Source organism: Phaethon lepturus, unplaced genomic scaffold (assembly GCF_000687285.1).
Source record: "Phaethon lepturus isolate BGI_N335 unplaced genomic scaffold, ASM68728v1 scaffold19505, whole genome shotgun sequence".
Classification (NCBI taxonomy): domain Eukaryota; kingdom Metazoa; phylum Chordata; class Aves; order Phaethontiformes; family Phaethontidae; genus Phaethon; species Phaethon lepturus.
The window spans coordinates 71422-94216 of record NW_010540127.1 but is presented as its reverse complement, the minus strand read 5'-3'; the positions used below and the strand labels follow the sequence as shown (position 1 = coordinate 94216).

Sequence of the window (22795 nt, the reverse complement as noted above, 5' to 3'; positions counted from 1 at the left end):
TTCGCCGCCCCCCCCCCTCGCGGGGGGCCTGCCGGCGCCCCGGGGCACCCAGCGCCTCCCCTGCCCTCTCCACAGCAGCACCTGTGTCACACCTGCAGCTTTGAAGTGAAATAAATGGCAAGTAGCTGCTGTCACAGCGATATGCATGCACACGCAAGCGCATGCAGACAGTCCACCACCCCGCTTTGAGTTCCCCCCAAATCTCCTCTCCCTCACTGTCAGGGACGCCATGAAAATCCCCCATCCTCAGGGACGCAGTGGAGTGCCAGGGGAGACCTGGCCACCTTCCCCTTCACTTCTTACCTGTTGATCGTTTCTTGGGGGACTTGAGGCTCCTCATCCGGCCTGGCGATGACATCCCGCTTTCGCTCATAGAGTCGTGTGCTGAGGAGGCACTGCCAGTGGCCTCGCTGTCCCGAATCATGCTCTCATAGCCGCTGCTGCCGCCGCTGTGATAAAACAGAGCCGTCCTCCCCATGGCTGGTGGCAGCTCCCCGCTTAGGACGCTGCTGTTGTCGCTGCCATGCCCGCTGCTGTACCGCTGAGGCCGCCGCGGCGCCGTTATCTTACTGTATGGAGATGGCAGCACCGGGATTTGCGACTTCTCATCACTGAGGTTAATGCCGCTGTCGTTGCCACTGTCGGAGTCAGTGGAGCCTCGGAAGTGGCCCGTCTTGGCAGAGCCACCTGACACCAGCTCGTTCACACGGCTGTTGGCTGCCCTCATGGCCTGCTTGGTCCCCATGATGGTCCCTCGGCCAGGTTTGCCACTGACAGGCTGCATGGAGCGGGGGGCCACCTTCCCGCTGGGGGCCATGCCAGAGCCCTTCACCGCAGGCTGTGCCAAGGACTTCACAGAGGAACTGAGAGACTTCGACCCGCTGGTGGAGAGGCCCCGGTTTTTGTTCCCGTTAGCTTGCACCTTCTGGTTAGCTGTGGGTTTTGCCTGGCTGTTTTTACTGGGCACAGGGGTAGTGAAGGGCGGTGGTAAACCCACACCAGAGGCAACAGGGGGGACCCCCAGCCTGGGGACGGAGCGCCCTGCCCGGCTGTTGCTGGTGCTCCCATTCTCCCTCGCCACACTTGCTTTGGATCCGACTGACGTCAGGCTGTCACACCTCTCCAGGGACATGTGGCTCCCGTAACGGTGCACGGCTTCACTCTTCGATGCCTTCACCTTTAAGCTGGACGTCATCTTGGGCAAAGAGTGGTCGCCTTTCAGGTTCATTTTGCTGGTGGCACTTTCACTAAAGTAAGACCCAGCTTTCAACCGGAAATCTGTTTCGTCTTCGGCCTTTGGCGTGGCAGCTCTGGCAAAGTCCAAGCCGGAGGCTTTTCCCCCACCATTACCCAGACCAACAGGTTTCTGCTCCAGGCTCGATTTGCGTACAGGAGGTGTTGGAGGTGTCGGCCCACCTGGCCTGGGCAACATGGTCGATTTCTGTGGTGCACTCTTCTTTCCCAGTGATGATTTCAAGCTGCCAGTGGCCAAAGAAGCATCTGAATTCCCTCGGGTCACAGCCTCCGACAAAGTACTGTTAGCATGTGACACTGGCATCACTCCCAGCGTGGTGGCTCCTCTCTTCAGCTGTGGCATCTTCATCACAACTTCTGACTTCTTTGCAGCTCCGCTTGAGGATTTGCAGGCCATTTCACAACCATCCACAACCCTCTGCGAACAGGCGAGCATAGTCTGCGACTTCGTTGGCCTGGATGCTGCACCAAAATACTGGGCAGGTTTTCCTGGCTGCTTCTCAGTACCAAATGTGTGAGATTTTGGAGACAGCAGCGAGTCTGCAGGTTTTGCTTCCAGCTGATAATCGGTGCGCAACAACCAGGGATCTTCAAATATACCATGTGGGTTCTGCAGCTCTTTATAGCTGAGGACAGTATTATTGTGGATTGGAGACGAGGTAGTTTTTGTTTTCCTAGGAAGACTAGAATGTATTGTTTCTATCACAGGCGTCTCACAAGAGTTACTAAATTTTATTTTTACAGGCTGATCAGTGACACAAAAAGCACTTTTTATCTGAGCTGCTTTGGTAGTTTCAGAGGTTTGAGGGCTTCTGCTGATGCCTGACGACAGCTTGCTGGAACTCAGGCTCTCACTCTCCAGTTCAGAGAAGCAAAATCCACTGTCATTCAGAGCGCTTTTCAGGGGGACGGATAAATGGGATGAATCCAAGTTGAAGGGCTCCTCGGACTTACTACAGCTGTAAGATGACTGTGCGACAAAACTGTCACTAGACTGGGCTCCATCACTTTCGATTGTACAGATGCTGACTTCACTAAGCCACGAACTGATGGAGGAACGTCTGCTGCTGGTAAAGGGATCCTTAGCAAAGGGCACAACAATATCAATATTTACACCAGTAGAAGTCTCCTGTGAGGTATAAGCATCAAACTCATCATTTATGCTGCTAATAATACTGACCGGCCTCGAACCTGATGCAAGGGCCTGAAGGGAGCAGTCGCTGTTAAAGCTAATGATACTGGAAGGTCTTCCATTATCCATAATGCCACTAATGGATAGTTCTTCCACCACGGTGAAAACAAGCTCATCCTCTCCATTCAGCTCAACAGGTTGCTGCAAAGTCACCGTGGTGGTTAGTATATCCCGATCAAAACATTTCCCTCTGAACGCTGACCTGAAGCTGTGTACCTCTATTGCACCTGACTGATTCTGGGTGTTGCTACCAACTAGGAATGTGCTTCCTACAGGGTTTTGCTCAGGTTTGTTTCCCATCTGCTTGCTCATTCCCACAGGAGGAGTCCGAACTGCATTGCTATTGTCGAGCTCCAAATTCTCAGCTTTGGAGCTCAGTACATGCTCTTTCTGCTGTGGAGGTGGAGGTGCTGGGCTTGGCAAGGGTCTCTTCACATACAAGGACTTTTCCTTAATCACACATTCAGCTGTGGCCTTATTCTGCTCTGGATTCCTTGAAGGGCTACACCTTGAAGATTGCAGGGAATCGGTGATTGTCTCTCTCTCTCCCTCCAACTCCAGTATCAAGTCTATTATTTTGTCTTCAGCTCTGCTCTGTGGCTTGGAGAGCTCTGTTTTCAAGTGAGGTGTGCTCTTTTCATGAAAATTGCCATTGCTACCCCTTGGTGCAACAGCTTGGAAAGGAAGGTTATGCCCTTTTTTGGGAGACACAGTACCTTGTGGAACTGGTTTCTTAAATCCTCCAGAAGGAGAAGATATTTTTTCCTTTATCAGCTTAGACTGTGCATTTTCTGTAGCTCCAGGGACTGGACTACAATTGGACACAAGAGAGATTTCTCCACAAGCCAATTTGATGGGTTCCTCACTTCCATCAATGCACTCTAACCTTTCTTGCAGTTCAGCAAAAGTGTTGCATTTAAAATGGTCCTTGTCAGAACTCCTACCAATAGCAGAATTGTCTTTACTTCTCTTCTTGTTTAGGGATGGGATTATGGGAACAAACTCTGGAGGACCTTCATTATCTGTCAATTCCCTGTCAGACAAAGCTGCACCATTGGGACCAACATAGATGACAGTATCACAAGACTGTTCGCTGCTGGAGGAATAATCAGGATCACTAGATATACTCAGGACAGGAAGGTCAGGGTCAAGGGCAACAGTTCGTGGGTGGAATGGTCGCAAATGGGGTGGTCTTCGGACATGTCCTTCTTCACATGAACTCTCTCCTCCAGACGAGCTGGATGCATACTGCAAATGATCAATAATGGAAAAGTTATTAATATTAATTGATATATAAGAGTATATACATGTACATATAATTGATTAAAAGGTCAAGTTTGCCATATACTCTGTGGTTTGTGTATACTATCACAACTACATCTAGTGGAAAAAGGTTAGAGTGTGAATTAAATAACAAGGTCATGCTACACACATTTTACTGTTTTAGGAGTCATATAGCAGTCACACCTTTCCAGATATTTTCCATTAAATATTATGCATTGTCTTTCTCCTCAACAGTTTTCTGTTCCTTCCTTATACTTTTTTTAATTAATAGAAATAGGAAATTCTGAGATAGTTCCACACATAAGCAAAGAAAGAATACATGTTTGGAACGAAAAGAAGGGAATTTCAGGATTAAGGATTGGGGGTGGGATAATGGCTCAGTGCCAAGTCATTTGTCAGTTCCTCTCCTGAGCTGTTATGCATTTTGTATTACTTCTTACTGCTGAGAAATCCCATGCTCCCCCACTGAGAGGTTAGGAAAACTCATTTTCAAATGAATTAATATCTGCTTGTTTGTGAACCAACCTTGGATTTCTTCTTTCTCATTCGGTGGATTCGCGATGCAAGCTGAATGGTGGTAAGAGTTTCTGCGTAATTGGCTGGGGAGTCAGAAATATGTGCAATCATAGTAGTTCTGCAGTTGATGTTGCCAAGTGATTCCCTCAAAAGCATCGTCAACTTGTTGTCCCTGTGTGACAAATGAGAACACTAGGATGGTTTAAAGAAATCACAATCTTTTTTTGCAGATTTTTAGACCACAAGATGTGCCTTCACTCTCATAGGATATATGCATGTATGGTACATGTAGATAAGAAATATGCTACTATTATTTGACCACACTTAAAATATGTCTAAATGTACACATACAAATATACCAATATTTTAATTATTTATCTGCCTGTGTATTTGCAGTATGATAAGTCGCTTTGTTTGTTATTTAGACAACTGTAAAACAATTTATTGATAACTAGTTTAGTTGTCTCAGGTTTAGCTCATATTACTCAAAAAGGTCATGAGTGCTGTATTTTTAGCTGACTAGACTTAGTACCTGGACAGCTAAGCTCTGTGAGCTCTAAACAAACAATTATGATAATAGGAAAAAATAAGTCAACAAAAACGGTAAGAAATCTCTAAACAAATATAACAATGTTAGGTATCAGAAATGTATTATCAATGCCACCCCAGCTAATCTAGTTTCCATTCTGCCTGCTGTGCTCTGCTCTGACATAGCAAATGGGAAGCAGAATTTCTCTCTGAAGTCTCTCCTGGTGATGAGAGTCCTCCGCCATGGACAGCAAAGCTGACCACACACGTTACATTTTGTCCTCCACTCATCTCCAAGACATCTGTCCCCAGGGCTCCCTGGAGGCTGCTTCCTATCACCCCTTGAGCTGGCCCAACATGTGGGAACTATCGTCATGTCTGCTCACTAAACCATGGCAGGTGACAAAGCTGAGGATCTGCCTTTCCCTATTCTAACAAATCCATCCTCTACTCCATCCACAAACCTAGCAACTAGCCTGAGGAAATTATCTTTCTGCCTAATACAGAAAGAAAGAACACCTGTTTGAGATGCAGCACTAGATAAATATGTGAAGTGACATGATTGATAACAATGGCACAAAGTTATAATGCATGACGACAAGCAGCAATTAAATTTAAGGACTGAAGGCCAAGTTCTGGTAAGGGTGTTTACAATGTGGCTGTTGTCTTTAAGCTGGGCTTGCCACAGGTGTGTTTCACATAATATTATTGTCAAGCACACTCCACAAAGGAGCACACCTAAATGTTCATTTCTGCTAAACAAATGTGCAACATGGTGGTCTTCTTTTTTTTAATTGAAAAGATGTATCATTCAAAAAGGCAAGCAGAAATAACAACTTTTGATGACCACACTTGATAAACTCTCTAGTATTTTCTGAAATTTCAATACAATTTTTAAATTTGGAAAAAGGAGACAAAATCCTACGAACTTTTGATTAAATTGTTCACTAATGTCCAGCTGGCTGAGATTGGTCTAGATTCCAAACTCAGGAAACAAAGAGGAGATAGAAGGAAAGAAAACATTTTCGTCGCTTTCCCCTGCTTTTTTCAACAGTCAAACCCTCCCCAACATTTCACCCAACTTAAGTATATACCCACATGCATATAATTTTTGGCCATATAATTAAGAATTTCATGTTACTATGTGGAATTTAAAAAGTTTTGCATATGTATTTGTACATATAGACAGGGAGATGAATAGATAATATGTATCTGTAATACGGAAGTGACCTTAAAAGAAGACAGACCCCTCTCTGACAGAACTTCCTTTAACTTCATCTTAGGTAAAGAGTAAATTGTTGATGCAATTCTTTGCTAAGGTAACGCCAATCACAAATTTAAGATAATGCAGACAATAACTCACTTACTTATATGGCACATGCTTAGCACCATTAATTAAGGCCAAAATTACATTGCCCAGGGCAGAGAGAGACAGACACAGAGAGCCTCCTCCATCTCGGCTCTTGCTCAGCACTTTTTCACAGCTCCCTAGATCAATGAGATGCAAACGGCTGCGTCCTCCAGACACTAAAACAAAAAGGGGAAAAACAGTTGTACATCACGTTCTTGCAGGGACTCAAGCCAAGCTTGGTATTCAAAATGTATTCAAATGAGGAAAATAATGAATACAGCATGGGATGATGACCAGATTAAATATTAATAGTAAGGAAACCAGGTATTAGCCACAGCTACTGAAGTTAAAGGTGACTCGACTGGCTTGAGGGTTCAGTTCATTTTTTCTTTATAAGTTCATTACAAATTATTGTTTCAACTAACCCAAAACCATGTCATTTAAAAATAAACAGTACGGTAAGAAGATTCATACTTCCTCCTTTGCCACTCTTCTCCATGCGATACTGGTAGATGTGAAGAGTAAAGAGCATATGCGAATTCCTCCTATCTTCTTCCTCACATTCAGGCTTGCTGGTACTTCTGGCAGCAATTGCAGCATCAAGGAAAAAGGCAGCTTTCTCTGCTGTCGGAGCCCTTAGCTCACTTTGGTTTTGAAGCTTGAATATAAACAAGAAAATGACTAATTAGCACAGGGGCATTTTTTTTATTATTTTTTAGTGAACTGGCTAAATCTCTAGGGTACTAAAAGAAACAAATATGTACACCATGGGAGAAGGGCTTATAAATTAAAAGCAGTAACTTTTTTTTTTACTGTCTTAAAAGTTGTCATAATTGTTGTCAGATAAAAGGAAATAAAAAGCAGAAGAACATCAGGCTCAGAAAAATCTATTTGTGATATCCATTATACCTGGGTTCCACATATCGGATCTTCTCTCAGATAAACCCCGGGAGACTGGCCATCCTGAAGGCTGCCAGTGGCTACTTCAGCTAACAAATCCTTAAGGTTTTCATCTTTGCCACTGATCTCCACAGCAGATACTCTAATGGAGAAACGAGTCCCAGTTTTTTCTTTACGTTCATTGATTAATTTGAAGAGCCAAGAAATCGCACAGGGGATGATACCAAGGCTTTGTGTGGAATTATCTTTCCCAATCATCGTAAAAGATTTTCCTAGAATGAAAAGAAAACATGAACTTAATTCACCTTTCTTGTACAAGACAGTGTCTCTTTATATCATCACCCTATATTATATACAATACTATGTGCCGCACAGATAGTAGGAAAGAAGAGATGCAAAAATGTAAAGTACTTAATTATTAATCCATTACTATTTATTCAATTAGTTTTGCAATTTTTGTAACTCACAGCAAATTAACATTAAAAACATCTCTGATCTTTTGATCTTCATCACAATGCGCCTATATAAACTTGCTCTTGAATAAGCTAATCTGATGTTACACTTTACCTTTTCAAATTAAAACTTACAATCCCAGTGTAGAAATAAACCATGATAAGTTTGCAAAGCTAATTAAAAAGAAATTCTAATCTATTCATATACTCCAGGTTTATTGTTCCAGGAGCTGACAGCATGTAATTACCAGACTGACATAGTAATTAACTGTAACGAATTTGGGAGCTCACCAAGCTTGACATGACCGAAGCAAAATATGCAACCATCTGCACCATTCACAACAGACTGGATTACTTCTGCTACTGTTCCAGAGCATACCTCAGCCTGAAAGAAAGATTGGAGACAGATAAGTAAAAGAGCATATACTGCTATGGTTTTTACTATTCTTCTGTAATGAAATGAATGACTCAATATTTTTGAGGTGTAATATTCTCACCATTTTTATGGCATCAGTCCTATTATTTTAGTAACTATGCTATCTTAAAAAATAATAAAATATGCTACTACAGCCTAAAATAGTTTTCAATTCTATTAAACCAATTCTCTTGGAATATTGATTCTATGACTAATGTAGCAAACTGAATGCTTTCCAACCAGGCTTCCTGCTGGTATAATAGCTTAGCCAAGGCTATTCAGCAATAGTGGCAACTCCACCGAAATTAAGCTACTCAGGAGTGCTCACAGGAATTAAAAAGACATTCATACTGTAGAAAATGCATTAGGATCCCTGATTCAGAGTGTCACATTTTCCTCTTCCAGGGGAAACATCATCATCAATGAAGAGAACTTGCTAAAATATTTGAGTGTACTAAAACCAGTTTATCCACGTCAGTGAGAGTTTCAAATATACAATATGATGATCTATTAAGCCAACTGGGGGCAGGGGAGAGGGCTGGTGTAAATATGTAACTATAGTGAAAGGATAAGGCTCTGTTTGCAGGTGCCTGGCAGCAAGTTTGCCTCAAGCCTGCACAGAAGTGGCTGCACTGGCCAATGCCACCCAGAAACACCACAAACAGGCCACCCAAGAGGCCCACCACAAGGACCTGAAAGAGCCTAGCCCAAACCAGGAGTCAACAACCTGAAGACTGGTGCCAAAACCAGCGAAGAAGGGGGCTGTGATCAGCCACCTTGCAGCATCGGGGCTGGCAAGACAAGTGAGAAAAAGCCCCTTCCAGTTCTGGACTAATGTTGACATCACTGTTGCATATTTCTGCACAAATATACCGTTTGACCTTATGCGGGATCTTAAAAACAGCCTCCTGACGTGTTTGCCATTGCTTTAAGCACTGATGTGTGGGTGAGGTTATTCTCCATCTTTAGTGTTTGGATCCAACTTGGACCTAATGGGTATTTTCATGTCTCTAGTTTGGGACCCAAAAAATTAAACAAAATCTTAAGAGAAGTTCTGAGGGTGGGATTCTGAACTAGATCTTGTCATGTTTTCTCAACATTAATATACCATTTTCACCTTGGACGTTTTGTGATATATTTTTCACACTAATTTTTTTCAGCAGTTCAAACTTGAAGTAGTTCTTCATACACCGCAGAGTTTGTTCTTTTTAAAGCAGTTCTAGGATTTTTTTTTCTGAACCAAAGATTTTTCCCAGAAGGAAATTTCACATGTTCATGAGTACGACCTCACCAAATATACCGCAGCCCACAATCCTCTCAAATACCAGCCATCCCACTTGTGTACCAGATTTCAGGTCTGGGGCTACTACTGTACAAATACACCCGGTGGAGGCCAAAAGAAAGGCATGTGCCATCATCGGCACAACCATCAAGATAAAATAATCAGTCAAAAACACAGTATAAACAAACTGGAAAAGGCAAGGAAAATATAAAAGCTCCCTAACTGTTTCAGTGTAGCAATCCCACGGGGTTAGCTGTATCTCTTCTCCTAACAACAGCGTTTAGTTTAACATTAAGCACGTGTTCATTTCCCATTGAAAGCAGTGGGGAAGGACTTTATTTCAGTGACATCAAATGGGTTAAAACCTAACCGGACGGAAAAGTGAATTTCAAATTGGCTCTGTGTCTTTCTCTAACAAGCGAAAATGCAAGAAGATAATTTAGTCGGTAAATCCATCTCCCCAGATATTTTTCCTTAATTTTACATCTTGACTAAACTGAAAATGTAAGAATTTACCCACTTGTCTATTAATTACCATGTTTTTTTCCAGGCAGTAAGGCAACTCATTCAACTAAAATTCCCTAGAAACAGAAAGAACTCTTCAGGCAATCAAATGCAGTGGCCATGAGAAGACTCAGGAGGTTTATAGAAGCGACTCCAGTACCTGCGAAGCATCCTGGGGGAAAACAGCATCAAAGGCAAACATCTTTGGGACAGCAACAACGCCTCTTCTATGACCTGCATTGGAAGGCCCACTTGCTGCTGGATCATAAAACGTGATTTGCTTTTTTCGTGGGTCTACCTTTAGAAAGGACATGGATTCAGATGTTTCATGTGCTCCTTGAGAGGGACAAATCCTCACCATCACTTTCACCTGCAAGAATTCAGAACAGAGCAACAACTTGAGTTCCCAGCTACAGATGAACGCATGCAAAGCATTCCTCCCAAACCCACTCCCCCTCCCATGACACGTTCATTTGTAATATTTAGGTGTGTCAGAACAACCGTGGGACAAAACCAGAGCCAGATTTTCCAGCCTGGTTTCCACCCTGGGGTCTGCACTGAACTAGCTTTTAAAGGCGCACTTTGTCCCTTCAGCTGACTGTTCCAGTTTTACCGTTTCAATTTATAATCTGCAGGTATCATTCACTGTAGGTGTAATACCATGCTTAAAGAAAGGAAACTCTAGTCTCCTACTTTTCAAGTACTCAATGGGACCAAAAGCACAAACCAATCCACTCCGAAAATCAGTCTGAGTAACACCAGGCTCAAACAGCGAGCACATTCAAACTGAACTAAACCTAGAAATTTTCAATTCCCAGTTCACATTCTTCCAATAAAAAAGATGCTTCCCTTACAGCCTTCCCAGGCAGGCGCCTTTACGCAGTCATTGCGAGGCTCTTCGGTGGTTAGGGGCAGATTTAACGGAAGTTTCAAAGAAGGGAAGGAAAAAAAAAAGCATTAAAAAGGTCAAAAAGCTTGAAAAGAAACTACTTTCAAAGTACATTTCTATTGCAGCATTGCAAATGCTGATTTCCTACGTGTGGAATTTTAAGACAGCATTTTTAGAGAGCTCAGACATGTTGGCTGTGATTTCCAAAGCAGCTTATGGGAGCCAAGTGACTGGGTCTCACTAAAGTTCAGCAAAGGCTGCACACCTGCTTCTTTTAAGCTTCCTGGAAATCATGCTCTTTGAAAAACTGTGAAATATTGCCTCACACCCACTTACGATCATTTACCCTTATGAAATGCTCTGAGGTCAGAACCAGCATGTTTTATACACCTTGCACTGAAGTAAATGACTATTACAGGCACAGTGAATCACTTTGCCAATGTTCAACTCTGCGCTGCCCAGCAGACGAAACTTAAGAGAAAAGCAACGCTCAGCCAGAGTGACTTTCCACGGCCAGTATGACATGTTTCAATAACAAGCTGAACAACAGTATTATCTCCTTATCCCACTACCTGACAACTTTCACAGCACCAGTGTTCACCATCCGGTACCACTGGGTGAAAAGCCTCCATGGCTGTAACGCACCACAGCCAGCAGAGCTGGAACAATTTACACCCGTACTCTCCAGAGCACCCGTCAGGAGACCCATCTTCTGCAATGCCGTTACTGGCCCACAGAACACCCACTCCTTTTACAGCATTTGCACCTCATTTGGAAGGGGAGTGACAGATAGCAACCCCTCTGCTGCAAACCACCAGGAGAACCCTCCAAACACAGAGCACGCAGTCGCTGGCTGATCTGAGTCAGGCCCACCTCTAGCTGGGGAAGCCAGGTTGGAAAGCATCCATCGCTGGTAAAGAATGATCCTCCTTTTCAGTAACTTTTTGTGGCAAAATTTAACCTTAAATCTGACAGAACAATTTGACTCCTATTTACTATGTTCTGAGAACATTATTTCATTAAACCAGTGTGCACTTACTACCCTGACAGATTCTTTGTGTCTTTACAAAAAAAAAAAAGGGTTTGCAGTCAGCACTTCCCCATCACTCCTGTGTCCAGAGAAATAATGGCAAAGGGCAAACCAAAACTGAAAAACTACTTCACCAAAGCACAGGATGATCCACAGCAGACAGGTCGGTGCGGCAGTAAGCACCATGCTGAACTGTCCCTGCCTTTATCAGATGGGGAGGGTGGGCAATTTGAAGATTTCATTTAGGTCCTCAACTGTTTCATTTTTCCAGCTTTTACTTTCTACAGGGCCTAAGCTGCACACAGGCATCCCTGCATGGTTACCCAAGCATCCTCACAGAAAATATTTTCCAGAACGCAGCTATAAAAGCTTTTCCCCAACATTTTTTCCAAACAAAGAGGTTAAGAAACAACCGACCCTTCCAGTAAACATTGCAGGAGACTCCAAAGGCAGCAGCAAATTCTTCCACCTATCGACTCAAGCAGTCCCCTGATTTCAACACTTCCTTTTCTTTCCCCTTTCATAGTGATATGAACATGAAAATACAGTCCCAGAAAATAAGCAAACCCTAGAATAAATGAAACAGCTGCTGCAAAAGCAAAGTGCATCAGAGGTGACACACTCAAGGCTGTTTCCCCATAAAAGCTCCATGAAGCCAGCTTTGTCTATTAGCCTGCTAGCTCAACCTTGACATGCTACCAAGGTGCTCAGAAAAATAACCTCCCTCAGGAAAAAAATACAAACCACACCACCCAATTATATATATAAATACAAATGCCCACGTCAGGGTCACTTGATTAAATGAATTTTAAACCTTACGCTGTTTTCAAAGCACTACTCTAAACAGTCCTTTCTATTCTCTCTTCCACCTATTATGAGATTATAGCAGCCAGAGCTTGGGTAAGAGGAAAATTGGTTTGCTCCTGACCTAAACAGCAAGTTACCTCAATCACAGCGTTGCTCCCCCTGCCAGAAAGATGGTTTCACACCCAGAAAAACCTTGTGTGTCGAATCAGCTTTTTGAGGCCACGTCTCTGAAGCAAAAAGATACTAAAATAGCTTCCCATAACGGATCAGATCCCAAACTTAACAGGCCTCAAGGGTCATCTTCATTTTTACAGTGGAAGTGAGCTTTCAAGACAAATGGGAGGGGGAAGAGAAAAGCAGCTCGAGGGAGTTCCTCTTTTAGTGTTTTGGGTATAAAAGCTGATTCGCAGAGTAGGAAAACACTGATTTCAAATTTAGTTTCTCCACCCACTAAATCTATCTATCAAGTGATGCCTCCCAGAAATTGTAGGGTTATGATGTGTCACACTCATTCATGATGCTGAGCCAGACTCTGACTTCACTTGGAAATGAAGTGAAAATACTCATGAAAGTACCAACAAGCACAAAGATTACTCACACACAGCCCCTCACAACAGCAAAAACTAAGTGCAGGAAGATCCCAGGTGCATGCATGCGCTTCTAAGTATGTAAAAGAAAGGTTTGGAGTTATACTATTTATTCTTCTTATGCTTTTTGCCCTCCTGTGTTTCAGGACCAATCTTAAGTGACAGGTTTATATTCTCCGCTCTGAAGTTCATCACAGTACTCTTCTGGGATGCGTACTGCTGAAAAAGCGGCGTACTACAGAGCCAGCAATGGTTGCTGCCTTAAGGATCAACTTAACTGCATCTTCTCCTGGGTCTCTTTATCTAGTTCTCATGCAAAAGTCACGCTCACCTGTAGAGACAGCAACACGCAGTGCAGGAAATCATCCAGACACAAGGGCTTGCAGTGAGGAGAGGATTCAAGAAAACATGGGAACTTGCAAATTTTAAAGTAACTTTTGGCCCGTAACTGGGGAGCATAGCAGCCATATCTGCACTGCACTCTAATGCTTTTATTTGCTTATGGAAATGAATGACTAGAATTAAGTGCAACAACATTAATCCCAGGCCCACTCAGGATCACGCCCTTTGTGGGCAGTTACTCAACAACACGGCCAGCTTTCTGGTGGTCAGTCACAGCTGCAGCGGTACCAACTACTGGTAACGCCTGCACAAAGCAAAGACAAGACAAGACAGGGAATTTAGAGGAGAATGAATAAAGGAATGGGGGAATAAGACAGGTCTGAAAGAATAAGGACAAGGAAAGAAAAAAAAAAAGCGCTAAAGGGAATGGCAAGGGCTGGGGGGGCGGTGGAGAGAGAAAGAACACGAAAAAGGAAAGACAATACAAATGTGGCGATTCCCGAAAAGTCATCTCAGGCTCACAGAATCTCTGCCTTGACCACTTTTAGACTCCTTGAGGAGGGCTAAGATGGTACATCCTTCCTGCGATGGGGGTGATCCTTCTTGCTAGAACTGGGGATTTTTAGTAATTCCTTTCCCGCCTCCCCCCCCTTTTGTGTATTTCTTCTTCAATGTCACAGAAAGATGCAGAGTAAGAAAAAGAACTACAAGCAGAAGTTTATCATTATCAAGGATACAAGGATTTGTACATAGACATTCATACAGACACTGAATATTGGATAGAAGCTGCAGTTTAATGAGGATGTTGACAGAAAAAGAGGATAGGTTTGCATGTGAGTTCAATTTCTGCAAATAAAAATAGAAGAAACACAAACATCACAATACTTACACATTATTAACATTTTTCTCAGTGCCTGAAGACAGCCTAAATCATGCAAACCACTGAAGTATCTCATTACTTAACTGACTCTAATCTGGTGGGTTTTCTACACTGGGGGTTAACACTCATCTGCTGAACTTTCCAAATTCATGTTTCTGCAGGAACTAGGAGGTCAAGAAAAATTGCTAAAGGAAACTATTAAAATCAAAAGTGTTTGGGAAAATTTGGCAAATACATCTTGAATATGCCATTAAAAGAGAAAGAATTTTAAAAGTAAATAACCGAGCACATAATTTGGAAAAGCCCTAGAAATGGGTGGCATAAGGTCAGAGGCTCACCCACCCAGCAGAACAATGGGTGTAATTTTAACCTTCCCTGGCAAGTATGGGAGAGATATTCATAGCAAGCAAGGAATTTCTTTTTTTTTTTTTAACATTTATCTGTCTGTCAGCCTACAGTGGAAGTCAGGGAAAAGAAAGGCTATAAAAGTAAACATCTGCAAGCTAGAATTCATTTGCTCCAGTTGTGTAAGGGCAAACCCAGTGGATGGATGCTGTAGCATAACAACAAATGTCATACCACAGTTTTATGCACGCATAAAGAATTTTAAGGGACACAAACTGGCAAAGAGCAGATTTCTGAATAAAAGGGGGGTTGGAAGGGAAAGGCCTCTGTGCAGAGGACAATGGCTATGTGAAGAACTATGGGGACAAACCCCATACAGTTTTAGAAACATCTGATGAGACCCCTAGAGAACCACAGAACTATGTAGTACATTCAAATATCAGTAATTTGTTGGAGCCCTGAGCCAAAACTCTAGACCTTGACATCTTGGACCCTTACAAAAGTCAAATACAGATGCGTATTTAATAATTCTGTCCTCAACAACGAAACACCTCAGAAACTGAGGGATGTCCTAGCTTGTATCTGCCCTTCCTACTCCATTGCTACTATCTACCTCGTTTCACACCTAAGGGTCACGGGGAGAGACCTTCTGCCCCATTGCCATGTGGCAGTCGCTGCTCCCGTGCTGTGACCTCCTCCAGGAGTGCTGTCCCCACGTGCCCCTTTTGTGCAGACTCATGATTTCCAGACCTCCCCCTGCATACTGAACCAGCTGGAGTTGAGGAGAACAGGACAAGGGAATCAGAGGAACCAAAATAAGGGGCTGGCTGCAGGACTGGTCAAGATAGTGCAAAACAGCAAATGTATATCACTGTCAGAAAGCAGGTTTGGAAAAAGTAAGAGACAGACCAAAAAAGCCATGAAACCCAAATTTCAAAGCAACTCTCTGACATGAACGTGAGAGACTGATGCCAGAGGCAAGCTAGCAGTTTTGTTTAATACAACCCATATGTTTTTGATATGCTGAATTGAATGGAGCTACAGCAAAGCCATGCATCAATGAACACAAAATTCCTCCAAGACCAGTGAGGCATACATCATCCCAGAAGAAATCACGTCCAAGGCTGAATTTGCAGAGAAAAGAGCCAGTGATAGCAGCGAAAATGACACAATCCTACACAATTTTAGACAGAAACAGCCGGGAGACTGAGACAGTCAGGTTCACACTGATAATAACCCTGTAATCAAAAGAGATGGGAGGGCTATCAACTCTGAGACCAGACAAAAGTGAAGGACAGTCTCACACCTAAAGAACCAGATTATTTGGATTCTGTTCCTAAGACTATCACAGACTTGTACCACATATTTTAGACAATGAATACAAAAAATACTATATGTATACCTCTCTCTTAGAAAAGTTGGTCATTCACCTTCCAGTGGAGTGAAGGGTGTCAAATACATCATGCGGTTTAATTTGGGGCAGATATGTAGACAGAGAAGACTCCACTAATTCACTAAGTAATGATTAGACTCCACAGCATTTTGAATGCTGAAGAAATTAAGACCCTGACCCAGCCAAGTATGTTAGCACAGAGATAACTGTAACATAAGGTGCCTCCTTTGAAATCAATGGATGTGCAGTGTTTATGTGTTTCTAGTGATGCTTTGTTAGCAGTTGATGCTTATATAGTTGTCAAGTTTCAAATTAGACAGAATAAGAAGGGAAAAATAGAAGGAAGGAATTAAAAAGCATGTAAAATTTTAAAATAGATGCAACTCAAGCTTTTTTTACAAAAATAAATTCTTTCTATTTCGGGAAAGTGCTGGCACTATACTGGAATCCATTCTAAAAATGCTGGTCATATTCTGCATTACAGAAGTATCATAATCCCTAAATGAACAAGCAATTTTATCTTTAGCAATAAATGTCATTATATCAAATTTGAATGGACACTAAATATTCCCTGGAAACACACATCCTTGACAGGCATCGTGCAGCCAGGAAGTTAATTTTGTCCAATGTTCACAAAATGGCGCATAACAGCAGGTTAATTAAATAACTATGTTTAGACATCAACCATTCTGAATTAAGATTTCTCTGCAAGAAATTACAAAGAATTCACATTCAGTTGAATTAAGACCATTTTCCAATGAAATTATTTATTTTTCAACTACAGTGTAAAACAAATTACAAAAGTCTTAGTTCCGAGCCAATATTTTTCATGGATTTAATTGTAACTGACAGATATATAACCCTTGCTAAATTGGTTTACTGTGGGTAGTTCTTACAAGCCTTTCATATACTGCCACTACCAATGGATGGCAAATTTATATGCAAAATTGCCATGCTAGCATAGACCATCTAGCTCCCCTGGGAGAACCTTTTAAAAAAAAAAAAAAAAAAAATCACTTCTGTATGGTGCTCTGTTAAGGAAGAATTGATTCTCTACTCCCAGAAGACACGAAGAAAACTATTTCATTTTTAAAGGTGAAAACAATGTATAAGAAATTGTGTATTTTTTATGTAATTTTTACACATTTTTGTTTAAGCAGTTCAAGGCATTTCAGCAGGGATGGATGACAGGACTATGTACACGGATAGAAGAGTACTTAGTATGATACATGATTTATATCAGAAATAACAAGTCTAGTCATTAGGAAACAAGCAGCAATAAAGATGACAAAATTAAGCACCTATTTGTTATCAGTCATCAAACCATCATAAGAACCAGTGAATGGGACATACAGCACACTTAAGAAAACCCTGCATGATCAATAAATCATATTAGCAGTACCTTAGCTATAGCTTGGTAAAGCATAAATGAAAGTAAATGTCTAAAGCACATAAATGGAGACCAGCATGTATATACCTGTCCAAGAAACATGTCTGACAATTCAGGTTCTCTTTAAATGCTCCACTTCAATTGTCTCGCATAGGAGGATTCTGTCATTCTAACATAAAAAATTGACAGGATCCTCGGAAAAGACAAGCACTTAAAGTTGCTGTTGTAAGTGATGCAGTATTATAAAGAATGAGCTGAATAGAACCTCAGAAAAAACATTTTGCATGAAAAAGGCTTCCTACCATGCTAAAGAAAAATAGCAAATTAGAATGCTACACAGCAGCCACTGTAGAAAGGATGTCTTTTTTAATACCACAATATGATAAATTATCTTAAGTAGCACATTAATGTCAGAAATTGAGCATAATCTAACTTCTTTCCAGTGACAATATTAAATGGCTTTCAGACGTCTTTCCTACTATTCTGACATTAAATTTAATAACACCCAGAGAGACCACAAAAATGATTCAGTTACAAGAATCATACTGTACTGGATCATTGCCTTTTAAGTAGGATTCAGCTAAATGATTTGGACTCTCATGTTTTTGGCACATTCAGGAGAAAGGTATGAAATTTGCTACATAGCATTTATCAGTAGTGAGCAAAATTCCTTTCAGTATGCGGTTTGCACTGGTAGTGGGATTTTCCTTTGTGCATCAGAGTTTGATTATTGTTAGTAATATGAAAAGCCAGTCCCAGATAGACCTGCAGTCCTAAGGGGGGGTTTTAGGGGGTTTTTTGTTTTGTTTTTAAACTTTTCCCTGTTCGGTATTCCTGAACATGGACAAACCCTGCAAGCACCTGTAGAAGTGTATAACATTTTGCACTCTTAGTAAAGAGAATTAAGCAAAAGGCTTAATTAAAGATTTGTATCATAGAACAAGTGCACACACTCCTTCTTAAATTATTATGAGGGGGAAAAATGGTATTTGTGAAATGTAAAAGAAATAAATAAAAGTAAAAATAAATCAGACATTTATTCCCCACCTTCCAAGAGAGTACTTGAAACAATAAGAAATTATAAAATTGCAAAAGATACATATAGGGTCCCTGCTGTAGTAATTCTCTAACAACAAAAGTATTCAACCATAACAAGCCATACAGCAACTTCACCACAGCAGAAATGTATGATATGCATGGGCATGATGATGTGAGACTACGAACAAATTTAGATCTTGGGCTCAAATAACCAACAACTGAGTTCAAGTGCAAGAACTGTCCATCACAATCTGTTCATGTTCCTGCCTCCTCCAGCAGCTCTGACAACGCACAGTTACTGCCTTTGCTATAGTCATACAGCCTACAAAAAGGAAGAATTCAAGCCTCTTCCCTTCCCCAAATGTTCATCGAACTCCCAAGTTCAAGACAAGGTCCCACAACCAATGACAGGACCTGCCAGCCAGATTAATTCCAATTCTAGTCACCACAGAAACACCCAAGACAGTCCTGATGCTGCCTATGCTCAATTCAATCAGTTCCTTACGTTCAACTGTCTCTTACCCCAATTCACAATAATTCTTACTCATGCGTTTAACTTCAAAACCAATAAAAGGGACTTAATGCATGGGGAAGCTCTGCACTGAACTGGTGCTTTGGCCAAAGGGAGCTTCTTTGGCAGGAAAGCTTGACAGTCGTGCTAGGGCAGCTTTGAAAGTGCACATCAAATAAGGAAGTTAAAATTGCAGGTAAAGGTGTTAATTTGTTTGGTGAGGTCCTTTTTTCCAAACGTTTAGGCTCACTGGGGTCCAACTCTGTACCAGCAGCAAAACACACACAGCTGCTGCTTCTGCCTCTAGAGTTTTAGGACCCAGCTCTTCCCTCGCTCAGTCACGGCAATAGCTCCACTCTGAGAAGATAATTTAGAGATATATACATGGGGAGGAGGGGAAATCTTTACATTTCTTCAGTTGTTACCATCCTCTATTAAATTTCTTTAAACACGCTACCTCAAGGAAGAAGGCCAGTAAAGAAAAAAACATCCTGAAGAGGAGCCTGAAGTATTTTTATCACATACTGTTAGAGACCCGCTAAAACTAAAAGTGCTTAATCTTCTTGCCTCCTGAACAGTCAATAAAGCATTTCTTTAGAAGCTCAGACTCATAATAACAAACCTAATGCTGTAGCTTCCACAGTGGCTGGTAAAATGGGTTACAGTCATGCCTGATTTCCTTACAGCTTATCGTTTGTGCATGCATAGTTAGAGCTCCTTTTCTTATGCACATTACCTCGTGTTAATCAATACTAAAGTTCATCTGCTTCTTTATCCACTTAGTAACTTCAGTGTCATGAGACCTTTTTGCAAGTCTTCACAGTCTGTTTTAGCTTTGGCTACTCTGAATGCACAGGTTCACCACCTCATCCCAACGATCCAGGAAGACACTGCACAGCATGGACCTCCATACGACACCACTGCTAGCTCTGCTGCAGCGTGCGATCTGCCCTCTCGTTTCCTACCAGTTATTAAACCACTAGAGAATATGTGACAGCTTAGGGGTTTTTAAGAAACCTAGGTCAGGGCACCTGTCAAAAGCGTTTTCAAAATCCAAATATATCAACCAGACCAGCCCTATTGGAATGCTGACTCTTTCACAGAACAGTAATGTATGTGTTCCACCTGTAAAAGCTCCATCAGCTGATCCCTACTGTATCACATTAATCCCTGCCTGCTAATTTCTATCTTTATTATTGTTGCAACCACTTTGCCTGGTTGCCTGGTCTGAAAGTCAGCCTTACGACACTATACTTAGACTGATTCCCTCTGGAGCCCTTTTTCCCCTTTTGGCCCCAAAGTGACATCACATTTTCCACATTCTGTTCCTGTGTCCCTTAGAATGCATTGAATACCAGCTAAAAGAAAACCTTCAGCATCAGGGGGCGGAGGGAGGGAGATGTTAAGAATTACCATAGCAAGGAAAATACAGAAAGCCAATCATATCGGTCATTGTAAATGTTTCAGCACGTACCCCAAGCTTTAAGCTTTTGGTGGATTTACAGAAGAAATGAGACTACCTAGAGTGTGTCATTACAGACAATAATTAGTTGTTGCAGGATTCAGGCCTTACTCACTAGTTCCCTCCCAATATAAATGGTATTTCCGCACAGTTGACGCATCATTCACCGCTTTCTCATAAAGGGAGCCACGTTGCTCCCACTGAAGCATCTTGAACGCTTCATGGGTTTCCAGTTCGTTACTCTATTTTTCATTCTCACATAACTTATACTCTTCTCCCTAAACTTCATCTCTTCAGCCCCTTCACAGTAAGAAAACGCACGTTTCTCTATGGAATCCTGTCCTATTCAGAAAGAAACCATTTGAGAAGAAGGGAATTAAAACTTGTCAAGCTATCTGTGCTCAGAGAAACCACCCCCTTGAGGAGAATAGGGACTGGTCCTCAATGGGTCATTCTCAGCTTAGTAACACAAAGTTAGGTGGGAATTAGGCAGCCCATAAGCACAGCTACTTTCTCACCTGTACAGCAGAAACCAGGAAGGAACCAGTCCTCCACATCATAACTAACCATACAAGACAAAACAGCAGCAAGCCCGGAGGTGAGGAAGGAAAAGGCTTCCTCACCAGCTGCTTAACCCACCGCCACCACACAGTCATAACGGGGCGAGGGACACCACTGACCTGGGAACAATGACAGAAACCAAGGAGAACACCATCCACAGCCACAAATGCTGCCTTAGAAAAAAATGACTCCAGAACCCATCACTGATTCTATCCCCTCTGCCTATCTTGTACTTATTATTGGACAGGCTGCAAGAAAAAGCCACGAAAGAGATAATCAGGAGGAGCGTAAAGCAAAAAGCTGTTAAAAGAGGGACTGAAGTTAACCGAGGATCGCAGCGCATCTGCCAGCGTTTGCTGATTCGTCTCTCAATTGCTATGATACTTAAAGCAGTGAGGAAGAAAGGTAATTTATTCCCATCATCCTCATCATGAGATACTAGCTGACTAAATCTTGATCAGCAGAAGCTGGTGAAGAGGAACTTACAACACAGAATGTTATTGCACAGTGGGCTGTGTAAAGTAATAGCAGTAAATGTTACCAAAAGCTTCTTGGCATTGCTCAGGAGGTGGTGAAATTATCAGTGTTTAGTACTAAAAGATCACCTATATGGGACTGACACTTTTCCTTTGACTACAAGTTCTAAGAATCAGGATATATGAGATTTCATTTGTGCTGACTCATAATTTTTACAGAAGAGCTATATTACTGGAGGATTGTTTCTGTGGGCAAACACTGTAATTTATACAGTGCAAAAGAGGAAGGGGTTAAGAAAGACATTTAATAGGCACTGCATATTTAAACTGTGGATCAGAAAAGATGCCTAGTTACTTTATTTTTTGAGGAGCATTAAGACTAGTAACTAGCATACCATTTGGATGGTCTAGATCTTAACTCAGGAACTAACAGGCTGTTTCAATTAGCAGAGCATTCTTATCCTCTCAGCACAGCACAGGACTCTTCCAAATTGTGGTCAACAAGTATGTGGTGAGAAGGACACAGCTGGAACCCTGGGCTCAAACAAACAGTATCTTCAATAATGTTTTCAGCTGAGAGCTAAACCACAGAGACATGTGAGGGTCAACAGCAGCTTGTTGACCCATAAAATCTGGAAATTCTTGGTGCAGTGTGCCAGACAGGAGAGAAATACCACCCACACTGGCAGCATGGGATACATATATATCCCATGTTGGAGAAGAAGCTCACACAGCTGAGCAGCACAGCTGCTCAAGGTCCTGCCAAGCCCCTTGGCATTCGAGTAGAGCTCTCCCCTTGGAAAGCCCTCTGCTGTGCTCCCTAATGAAGAAAATAGGTAGACTACATGACCCAAGGCATATAATCTCCTGCCATCTGGGATCATGCACTTGTTGTCTTTATTAGACTTTGTCGATCTGTCTGAAGACACCAGATAAACCAGAGCTTTCCACAAGGTGCAAGTCATACTGGTAAGCTCCACCGGCCACCCTCAAAGCACAGGAAAAAGGGTGAAGTCTCTTGGCTACACATAGCCGCAGGCACACAAGTGTGGTGAAGTGCAAAGACAGTTTCATTAAGCTGCAGGCACAAGGAGCTGGAAGCATGCTTTAAATGTCTTCCTGAGGCAAAGAGCCTCAGAAATGCCAACGCTCCATTATTTCTGGTGCCACGACCAAGTGCTAAGCCTCAGGTAGAAGAGGCAGGCACAACAAATGGGCTCTGCTAAAACACACACATAGAAAGGGTGTTCCTTAGCAAACCCCCCTCCACCTGGGAATCTCTAAATTACTGTGCCAGGTTTGCTGTATTCCACCATTTAATACGACATCCTCTTTTCTAGCACACTGGAAAAATGGAAGAAACCACATTTTCACCTTTGAGTTTCCACCAGCTTAAAATAGCCCCA

At 42.2% G+C, this 22795-nt stretch overlaps 1 protein-coding gene across 1 annotated transcript in view; it reads right to left on the bottom strand.

The window, feature by feature from the left end:
- Positions 1–22795, bottom strand: part of KIF26A (kinesin family member 26A) — a gene marked incomplete at its 5' end in the record, with an annotated part of 66473 nt that overhangs the window by 5750 nt on the left and 37928 nt on the right. Inside the window, 7 exons of the mRNA XM_010287360.1 lie at positions 304–3694; positions 4256–4418; positions 6142–6301; positions 6600–6783; positions 7035–7297; positions 7769–7862; positions 9839–10048. Coding sequence (XP_010285662.1) covers positions 304–3694; positions 4256–4418; positions 6142–6301; positions 6600–6783; positions 7035–7297; positions 7769–7862; positions 9839–10048 — 4465 coding nt within the window. The remainder of the gene's footprint in view (positions 1–303; positions 3695–4255; positions 4419–6141; positions 6302–6599; positions 6784–7034; positions 7298–7768; positions 7863–9838; positions 10049–22795) is intronic.